The 11670-nt window shown below is 34.3% G+C and overlaps 1 protein-coding gene and 1 pseudogene across 1 annotated transcript in view; one reads left to right on the forward strand and one right to left on the reverse strand.

Moving 5' to 3' along the window:
- Positions 1 to 398: 398 nt before the first annotated feature.
- LOC144966695 (battenin pseudogene) lies at positions 399 to 2307 on the reverse strand (annotated as a pseudogene).
- Positions 2308 to 10028: 7721 nt separating this feature from the next.
- Positions 10029 to 11670, forward strand: part of LOC144964220 (uncharacterized) — a 2655-nt gene continuing 1013 nt past the window's right edge. Inside the window, exon 1 of the mRNA XM_078898235.1 lies at positions 10029 to 11670. This exon is cut by the window's right edge and continues 1013 nt beyond it. Coding sequence (XP_078754361.1) covers positions 10047 to 11670 — 1624 coding nt within the window. The 5' untranslated portion in view covers positions 10029 to 10046.

The following is an 11670-nucleotide window of genomic DNA, read 5'->3' on the forward strand; positions in this document are numbered from 1 at the left end:
TATTGCTATTATTATTATTATTATTATTTTATATTATATTATTATTATTATTATTATTATTATTATATTATTATTATTATATTATTATTATTATTATTATATTATTATTATTATTATTATTATTATTTTATTATTATTATTATTATTATATTATTATTATTATTATTATTATTTATATTATTATTATTTATTAATTTATTATTATTATTATTATTATTATTATTATTATTATTTATTATTATTATTATTATTATTATTATTAATTATTATTATTATTATTATTATTATTATTATTATTATTATTATTATTATTATTATTATTATTATTATTATTATTTATATTATTATATTTTTATTATTATTATTATATATTATATTATTATTAATTATTATATTGTGGTTGTTAAAATCCATATTGGAATTGCTCATCGTAATTTTAGCAATAAGTGATCAGTTTTCATATCATGAATTGACAGAAAGTTTGTTGATCCAGTTTTATATCGAATGCATTTTTACACCTTTGGGACGACTTGACACAAAGTAAGATTAGGTGGCGTGGATATTTTAAATTGGGCAGTATGAGAAACTTATGGAAGTAGTCTAGTTCAAAATGTTGTCTTTAAAAAAAAACGACATAAAATGTTGTTTAAAAAAACTTGAATGTGCTAATATGCAAATTACAACAAAGAAGAAAGAGGGATTTAGATCTTTAGATTTAGTGAACAGACGTAGTTGTGGAACGGGGCAGCAATAGCACCTGCTGAGAATATTCCAATAGGTCCTGACACTGTTATCAAACCGAGAACAAACTCCTTTTCTACGGAGTCCACGTTATTTGTCGCAATCGTGAACGTGCTCACGTAAGCAATGCCATTCACAAACCCCCCCAGGAAAATAATTGTCATGACAATCCAAAGATAAGGAATGTATCTATAGAACACTTGTGTTGTCAAAACTGCGACAATTCCACATAAGAATGTAGGGGAAACCCAAAGGTTTTTAACTATTAATATCTTTAATCCTGACCGTGCAATAAAACCACCAATTCGATATACAACCTGGTACCATCTGTATTGTCCGGCACGCGATATTATCTGTCCATTAAAATATAACAATTCAGCAAGGCCTTGGTTAATGAAGTATACCGTAAAATACACAACACTTAAGGTTATCAGATACTTTAACGTCGAAGGAAGTAATTTAACCCTTTCTTTTAACGTTAAACTCTCACTACTGTCAGATTTTTTAACAAGTTTATTATTTTCTAGGTCCATTGCATCTTCAGTGATCTCTACGTCTGGTTTTAACAAGAAAATATAACTAACAGCCATTATTACTGGAACAACAAGTAGAGCCATCATGAACGTTGTTTGAGGAATTCCAAGAGAAGTTAACCCCGCATAGACTAGGGTTCCCGACAGCCCAGCAGTGCCTGTTCCAGAAGACCAGGCAGATACAGTATTTTTGGCATAGAATGACGTTAAAGGCACAAAAGTTGTTTCTCCAAGTCCTACAGCAATACCTGAAAATACCACACCGATTATCCGAATCCATACTTGACTACCAAAGGCAAGTAAAAGAAAACAGAGTGCTCCTGAAATTACGGTCAAACCAATTTTAAAACAGTAAGAAATGTCCTTTGGAGAAAATTGAACCAACAGTTTTAGAATCAACTCAGGTAGAATAGCACTCAACAAAACGACACCAGTTCCTGTCGGATTACAGTAAAGATAATCATCGTTGCCAGTTACGTTCTTCATGGTGTTATCCATTTGTCTTGTAACATCTGATGATATCGTTCTTGGATCAAGAATGTCATTGGCGGCACTCAATGAAATGACAAAAATAAAGTTGGATGACATCCCAAATATCCAGAAGGCAATTATATTTCGTCGACGTTCTATTGCATTCCAAACTGAAAGACATTTTAAGAACATTCCGTTTTCGTCTTTTTCATGTGATTCTGCTCCCATAATTTTACTGGCTCACAATACGAAAAAAGATTATATTAATTGAAAGTTGTAACGCTGCTGATTTTCAAATCTAAATATTGACACAGTTTTATTAGAGCACATTACTTTTTAAATAATAAATGTTGACACAGTTGTTATCTTATATTCTAAAAGACTAAATTAATCCAAGATGAAAGCTTATCAATGAAAAAAGAAATTGAGATAACGGCTGTTGTGTTTCCAGTCAAATTATATCGTATTTTTTCTCCTGCCGTTTTTTAAAAGAAGACAGTATATGCTATTTGGTTACCAATGCATATACTATGATTTTAGGAACCACAGCAGTATGGGTTTATTCACACACAAGTAACAAAGCCAACTGCGTAGAATCCAGACAGTAAATGGTAGTCAAGAGTCATGTGGACGTTTACAATACAAGCTACTAATATCAACACGGTTTGGAGTCAATATGAAAGCTCGATAATTAACCAGTTAATTGCCGTACTTGGATAAACACGTACTTAAAAATTTGGCCAGAAAACTCGTCCTTCAAATATCAATCGATTTAAAGGGCCCTCATCTTGGAAAACAAACTTTTAAAAGCGATGTCATGCACATGAGAGTTTTTGCCAAGATGAGGGTCTTTTAAGTCGATCGATTTTTGGGGGACGAGATTTCCGGCTAAATTTTTAAGTACGTGTTTATCCAGATGACGAGAATTAACTGATTTACACACAAGCGCGCAGCATCAGGACAGAATGACATTTTTGCCGCCTGGCACACAGTTTAAACCATTAAGTGTTGGTGTTACGGAGATGACGGGTTTATGAACGTCTGAGGGTGGGTTAATACTAATTAACTAGTTAATACCTACGTATGGAAGCTATGAACACAGACGTAAATCACGTTTATTTTTTGTGCGGCTAAGGTATCACACTCGTATCGGATCGGAAGGTCGTGGGTTCGTCGCATAGTTGAGTCCTTGGAGAAGGCTCTTTACGTACATTCTCTCACCGTACTTAGGTGTAAAATGAGTACCTGGCCGTTAACAGCGTTGTCTTTGTCCGAAAACAAAATTGTATTATCGCCTAACAGGCGTTATGTCCCGTCCAAAATGTTAAATGTTGCTGTTGGCCAGGGACTCCTTATAAAGCTCTTTGAGCACGTTTATATTGCGCTATATAAACGCTCAATTTTTTTTAAGCAGAAGAAGAAAAAAAAACATAGATGAACATTGAGGTTTTGGTGTTTACTCCTTTTCAATACACATGATCCTAATATTAAACAGGCGTGAAATAAACAACTGAAGTATATGGGAGTCGTCCATTTCCCTTCACTGCGTTATATTATGTATTCATTTCGTGCAGCTCAACTTTCATCATCATCATCATCATCATCATCATCATCATCATCATCATCATCATCATCATCATCATCATCATCATCATCATCATCATTTTCATCCTCCTCCTCCTCTTCCGATGTTCTTAACTTTCTCCTCTTTCTCCCCTCCCTGGACTGTTTTATCTATCATTCTATCTCTCACTCTCCCATTCTTCTCTCTATCTTCCTTCCTTTATCCCTCTTCCTCTCAAAACTGATTGGTTGAGGCTTGTCTTGGAGACACTCTGACTAAAATCACTGACCAAGTTAGTGACCGATTCATTCCGTCTCTGAGCCTTGAATGGCTAACATATGTAGCGTGTGACTCCTAGACTAAAATAACCCCACAAACTTAAAAATTCTTCATTATGCCTACAGAATTAACAACTCTATTAGTTATTATCTATATTATCTGACTGGGGTAGGTGAAATAGATATTGATGTATCATTGTACAGAATTATTAATGATTATAACGTGTTATAATTCAAGCGCTGTGAGATGTGTGTGATATGTTCCTTTAATTTTCTGCTTTACATTATAATATTTTGATTCATGATGGCCACATTTATGACTTTTGTGTTAGCAGTCGGAAGGCGGATGGTCTCGGCTTAATAATATTGATAAATATGAATAATATGAAAATAATAACATTAAGAAATTATGATACATTAATAATTATAATAATCATGATAATTAGAATAATAATAAGCGAGTATATAGAACATCTCACTCATCACCGGGAAGAGGCCGCTGAGCGCAATATATAATATTAAAATATTTTATAAATAACATAGGACTGGAACAGGTTTCTCTTGGGCGAAAACTCTACAACGCTGTTCTATTGACTGAGCCCATAAAACTCGCAGCCTCCACTTCGACAAGTTGTTACGACCTGAGTTAACTTGTCCACATATTTATTTTTCAGTCTTTATAGGCTTTGTAGATCCCCACTGACAGCTGCCTGTCACGTTGTCAGAGAACGCCTCGATATTCAGCCAATTACTCAAGTGTGTGAACACTCCTTTGTGCTGTCCCGTCAACCACTGAGCTAGGGCGATACTGGGAAGGACGCCTACCCATACCACCAACATCTTGGACAAAGTTAAGGCACTGTGAACCACCACCACCTATATAGCGCTTTACCCTGTTGTCACAGGCGCTAAGCGCTTTACAGTGATATAAAACAAAACATATTACAGTAAGACAAGTTTGATGGAAAAGTGATACGAATTCAATTTAACAACAGAATATGATAATAGTATTGCAACATTATGGCGTAAAAAGATAAATCTTTAAGCGAGATTTGAAAGTTGTCAACGGATCCGAGCATCTCTCGTGTGATGGGAGAGAGTTCCAAAAATGGGAGGCCGACAATTGAAAATAACAACAGGGGCCATGATGAAAAAAACCATAATTCCGTGGTTTTTGGGGGTTTTTTTTTGGTACATATTTGATTCTTTACTCTATTTATATAAAATCTCAAAACATATTTTCCTTTTAGCGTGAGTCATTGAGAGTTCTCCCCTATTATTTTTTTTTTGGGGGGGGGGGGGGACGGTAGGATCAGAATTTAAACTGTGTACTATTGTCCTGATTTAGCAACAAACACTACACATGGGGGGGGGGGGGGTGGTTGGATTTAAGTATTAAGTACTTGCTTACAGCTTTAATTTAATTTTAGTCATTAATACTCCCTCATTCTTTGCAGATTTTTAAATTCAAGTCACCACGCCCTGTAACTTATATATTGGTCTTGGTTACATTAGTCATTAAAATTTGTTTTTTTTTTAAAACATCTTGATAAATTTAACTACGTAATTATATTTTTAAAGATCTTGTGATAATTCGATCCTATTACTGATTAGTATCATTATCTTTGTCTATCATCTTTGTATTGAGTGTTGTACCTTGGCCTAGTCTGAAGCGCCGGTAAAAGTACCGATGTATCAAAAATAATATTTTGTCATTTTCATTCAGTAGTTTTGAAAATGAAACGCATTATTTTGCGTAGAGAGCTCGCACAACTAGCACAGGAAGAAGGCATAATCGACCAAAAAGAGATAGATCAGTTTGTGAAAAATGAACTGGAAAAAGAAGATAAGCATGAGACGGTCAAACTTGAGCTGTTACTCGAACAATCCAAAATAGCGCATGAACAAGCTAAAATATCACAACCACTTGAACTCGAGATAAAAAAAGACAAAACAGTTAGACATACACGCTAACAAAGACAATGCGAATATTATTTCGATTCCTCTCGCAACTAAAATTCATTTATAAGCAAAAATCCGGTAGATTGCGCGATTTCCCTTTCCCGTATTTAATCCGAGTAATTATCACATTGATGATTTCTTGCGCCGATTTGAAAGTAGATAGACTACCGCAAAAATGTACAATCTTGATCAAACTGAATGGTTTATCAAGTTAGCATCTGTACTTCAAGAGCGCGCGTATCAAATATTATATCTACAGCTGACACCCAACGTTCGTAGTAATTGCGAAGATATAAAATCGGCTTTACTGAAGAATTATGATATTAGTGCCAATGCCTACCGTCTACAATTTCGTGACGCAAAGCGTAACAAATCCGAAACACACATAGAGTTTGTTCAAAGACTGCAATATTTGCAACAACACAGTTGGGAACTTTCAGATATGGAGAAAACGAAGAGGGGCTAAAAGAGTTAATTGTCGCTGAACAATTCTTTGACAGTTGTCCTTCAGAAGTAAAACCATTCGTCTTACAATCTGGCGCCTCTAAACTAAAGGGCATTACAATGTACGTTGACTGATTTATAACAGCACAAACAGAATGTCCTCTGGACCGCCGTACATTTACCAGTGCGAGCAGACACGATTCTCATCAAACACCGGAAAGCGCTAAAAGTTCAAATAAAACGCAATCTTCTACTCACCTGAAACAAAAATTCTTTACAAAGTGTAAAACAACTACACACAATACTGAGGAATGTTGTAGAAAACACACACACGCGAAGAAATAATTTAACTTCGTAAACCGGTCGGACGATACTAAGATCCAACTACCGATTCTCATTTTTCAAACATAGGACAAGTCTATGTGAAAGGCATAGGTCGCTTTTGTATATACGACACAGGTTTACAATACTCAACGATAGTCAGACCTGAATTCGTGCACAAGGACCAGTACACAGGGGAGACGATCGATATTCAAAGCGCATCACTGGATATGCCTACGATGAAATTGTCGCTTGTGAACATCGACATGGCCGATTGCCCGTACGTTATTGGAAAAATTCAATCAGGAGTACTTGAAAATTCAACCAACGCTTTGTTTCGCGGTTGCAAATTCGTGTATCTTGTTCCACTCAATACATCTCTAAAATTAGAATCAGTCAATTTGCGCTGCAAAGCTATAAACTTTGACATCGAGCAAAAAGAAACCACTTCCACCCCGAATATTGCGTTGAACTGTGCACCGGAAGAATTCTGGAAAGCTCTGTTAGAAGACATTAGACTAAAACAATGTTTCCAAAAACTGAACCGGTAGAACCACCAAATGAACCACCAAAGAAGGGCGAATTTATAATAAAAAATCGAGTTTAGTACCGCATGGGAAATCAGGCCCAACCTCAAACATATCGCAATTGCGTTTTATCCACGTGCCACGACATTGCCTGGTCATGACATTTTGGACAATCAGGTATAAAGAATTGCCACTTATTTCTATTGGCCTGGCGTTAATTAAGATGCAAAGAGATATGTGCGTTCATGCTACACTAGCCAGAGAGAGAGAGAGAGAGAGAGAGAGAGAAAGAGAGAGAGAGAGAGAGAGAGAGAGAGAGAGAGAGAGAGAGAGAGAGATGCCATGTGAGAGAAGGTTCAAGTGGACTTTCAGAGGATGTGTATTGATAGAATCCCATGGAGCGACCCTAAAGAAGTAGCTCAGGGCAGGAAGCATTGGGTCTTAAGACAGTCCAGCGTGCTGATAGAGCAAGAAGAAATAATGTCTGGGTTAAAATTCAACAGTGATTGTGTAGAGTTGTATAAGCTCTGACAGAAAATATGATGCGCTGATAGTATATTCAATGGATTTGTCACCGTCTATTAACATTGTAAAATCGAATAAGCATAAGTCTAGTGGTTCGATAAAACTGCTACATTCGGAAACCGAGATAAACATTGTATACTTCATTGATTCTGTGGCTCTAAAGAATAGCAGCACGGTTCTAAAAAAGACACACATATTTTTAAACGTTTATCAACAATTCATTTTAAATTGCATTCTCTGTAGATACCTCTCAACTCTCAATGCCGAAAAGATACTCCCTCTTTCCCTTTTCAAAGTAATTAAAAAAAAAACAATTAATGGGTTATTAATGTTTTCCCCCGAGGGGAGTAGCACAGGGGAGATAAGCAGGGGTATATCGTCATGACATTCTGGAAACCATTACAAGCTGCTTCAGGGCCTGAAAAGAATTTTATTCAATTTACTGGCGTTCACAGAGCTGCTTTTAAAAGAACTTTAAGAAATAAAAGTTATTAATATTGTCACTAGTAGCTATTCCACAGCATAATTCTCAGAACGTGCAATGGTTTTAAAAGCGTTAAAACCGACATTTCTTCGAGGTTGTCAACTTGATTGATGTAAACTGTAAACACATCGTGGATGTTAGTACAAACCAAAAGATTTATAAATCGACGGACAAATCAACATATTTTTAGTTGATGTAAAGCAAATCTGGGATGTCATTAAGCTGCCATCAATCGGTCACAAACTTTGCTGTCTGTTAATTCCAAATGGTGTTTACTAGAGAATAGGTGTTGTATGGGGTATTAATTTCTTCTACCATTAATGTGCCACTCATATTTTTTTCTTTCATTTCTAGAATCATGCAGAAACTATTTTGACGTTTATTATTATTATTATTATTATTATTATTATTATTATTATATTATTATTATTATTATTATTATTATTATTATTATTATTATTATTATTATTATATTATTATTATTATTATTATTATTATTATTATTATTATTATTATTATTATATATTATTATTATTATTATATTATTTTATTATTATTATATTATTATTATTATTATTATTATTATTATTATTATTATTATTATTTATTATTATTATTATTATTATTATTATTATTATTATTATTATTATCATTATTTTATTATTATTATTATTATTATTATTTTATTATTATTATTATTATTATTATTATTATTATTATTATTATTATTATTATTATTATTATTATTATTATTATTATTATTAATATTATTATTATTATTCTTTCAATCAATACTATCCGCTATCTTAAAATAATATTATTTCGGTCAGATAATTTCTCTTCAATGGAAGTTGCTAAAAAGATGTGACCGAATAACCTCATTAAGATTAATCTACATAAAATCTCTTGATTAAACGAAAGAATGAAAACATCCTTATTATTGAAAATATCAGTATGCACTTAAGTTGATGTATTCTGGTGTTCTAAAAAAAATATTGGCTTTGGGTTATGCAATTTTCAACCGCTGGTCCTGCCTTGTTATTTCACCAGGAGGTGAACTGACCTAATCTGTTCTTGTACAGTGTGTAGATCCATTTCTTAGCATTCCCATAATATGACTTTAACTAGATAGTCTTAAACATTGAATTGAAAATGACATGATACTCAAAAGTTATTAATTTTTTAGATTACAGATATGAATATTTCACTATACAGAGAGTGACGACAAATCCGATATCTTCAATATTGTATATTATATTAAAATGTCTGAGCTACATGCTGTGTATTATACGATTAACTGTGCATTATGTCGGAATTTGAAACTTAACAAAAATGTATGATAATGAGGGAAATGGCTTCAATGTATGCATAAGAAAATATAAACGTGTCGAGGATGAATTTTGGGCATTTCTAAAATTGCCACCAATGAGATACAGTTGTAATAGACAAGTATACCTTGCCAGTTTTCGGAGACTGGGAGAAAAAAAGAATATAGAAAAAGTTATCTGATCAGCCATTGATCTGACATGACGTCAATCTACAATATACCCCAGGCAGTTGGATTGTCAATTTGATTCGTTGATTTGTTTACATACACCCTACATTATTATTCACGACAACAATAAACTGATCCTAAATTGATCCCTTTAAGATAATTGAATTTTCCATTAAAAACCAAACAAGTAAATAGCGATTTATCACGTGGGAATTGAACCACAAAAATTACCGTCAAACAATCCTAATGGCTCTGTCGCAAAGATGAACCAGTTAACTGCCGCGCTCTGGAAAAGCTCGTATTTAAACATTTGGCCAGAAAACTTGTCCTTCAAATATAGATCAATTTAAATGGCCCTCATCTTGGCAAATATAGATCAATTTAAATGACCCTCATCTTGGCAAAAACTCAAAAAAAAAAACATTGTGAAGTCCCAGGTTTGAGATTTTTTGCTAAGATGAGGGTCATTTAAATCGGTCAATATTTGAAGGACAAATTTTTGGCCAAATTTTTAAATATGAGTTTTTACAGAGTACGGCAGTTAAACGGTTAAGGGGGAAAAAAGAAAGAACAAACAAACAAAGAACAACGCATCTCGTTTGTTATTGGTCACCAATCAATTGGCGAGAACGGATAAATACGACGGGATCAAAACATAATTCGTTTATTCCTGGAATAGTTTACTTCAACCAGATTCCAGAATGACGCTCATTGGAGTTTTGTCCTTGTTGGTTGTCTTGGTGGTTTGTTATAATCATCTACTTATGGCCATGTGTGGTGTATCAAACAATGAAAATAATATGATTGACGACATTGCAATGGCAATTGTTGAAAAAGATGACACAAATAATCTTCGCAAAAGTGATGATTTTATACCTGGTGGATTAGTAAAAACTGAAAGTGTCAAAAATTATGTTAAACTTAAAGACAACATTGACCTGAGTGATGCACTGATTGGGTCTGAAAAGGACCAATTCAAATATTATGACAGTGAAGACAAAGTGCCTATAGACGGTGATCAAGTTTGGAGTAATATCCATTCACCAAATGACAGGGAGGAAAAAGATAATGGTGTTTTCAAAAATGGTAAATCTACTGGGAGTCGTGTAATTAATATTAACAGAGATACCTATGTGGCTGAGCCTTTGAAGACGCAAAAAGAATATGTGAATGAAAAGTCAGCCAATGAAAACTTCACTTCTCATCGACGTGGCAGAAGGTCATCAGAAAGAACAGAGGACATTTATGGTTCTGTTCCAGTTATGTTGAGCTACGAGAAAAAGGAAGGCAAGAACTACATTTATAATTATACCACTTTACTCAAAGAAATCTACCATCGACAGCCAGTGAAGTATCAGATTTCACCATTTGACTATAATCTGAACGGTGAAGAAGCAATAACCTTGAAATTCACTCCATTTAAAATTTTATCTGTCAACGAAAAAGAGCAGTCGGTGTCCATTGCATCTTATGTGTACATAAAATGGAGTGACGATGCATTGAAATGGGATCCATCAAAGTATAATAATATTACAAATATTAATTTAAAAACGGAAGAAATTTGGACACCTTCAATCATTATCCCCCAAGCAAACGGTGATGGTTTTGTCCTGAGGAAACCCGACTATGTGAGCGTTAATGTTGAGAAAAACGATAATGTAAAACTATCTACATTGTTTAAGTTCACAACTGCTTGTGAGTTGGATTTATCCGTGTTTCCATTCGACACTCAGTCTTGTTCAATCTTGTTTCGTGACGAAAACGGCCGCCCAATGACTGCCAAAGACCGCGACAACTATACGGATTTCATCATTGATATGGAGGAGTCAAGCGGCGAATGGGACATCGTTAAAAAGGAAGTTTACACAATACAAGCTTCCAAAATATGCGATGATATGGGAGATAGTGTTATGTATACGATCATCATGGCACGAAGGAGTACTTTCTACGTGGCTAACCTTCTCATTCCGCTTCACATGACATCTTTCGTGGCTCTATTTGTCTTTTGGATCCCACCTGAAACTGGAGAGAAAATATCATTTATGGTGTCGATGTATGTCTCCACTGCTATGTACCTGTCGTTTATCAACGACGTTTTGCCCCACAGCTTGATTAGACTACCAGCCTTCAATATCATCACAGTCTGTATCAACATCCAAATAGCCTTGACTTTTATTGCATCGCTCTTGGTGTTACGTCAATACAGACACCAGCTAGAGAACAATAGCTCGACAACTCGATTGTTTTCAAGGTCCTCAATATCGTCGTCTACAACATCACTATCTTCATATCTCAACCCAAAAGATCAAACAAGCTCTCCCAAAC

This window comes from Berghia stephanieae, chromosome 2, assembly GCF_034508935.2.
Source record: "Berghia stephanieae isolate SIO BIC M18660-M18661 chromosome 2, UCSD_Bste_1.3, whole genome shotgun sequence".
Classification (NCBI taxonomy): Eukaryota; Metazoa; Mollusca; class Gastropoda; order Nudibranchia; family Aeolidiidae; genus Berghia; species Berghia stephanieae.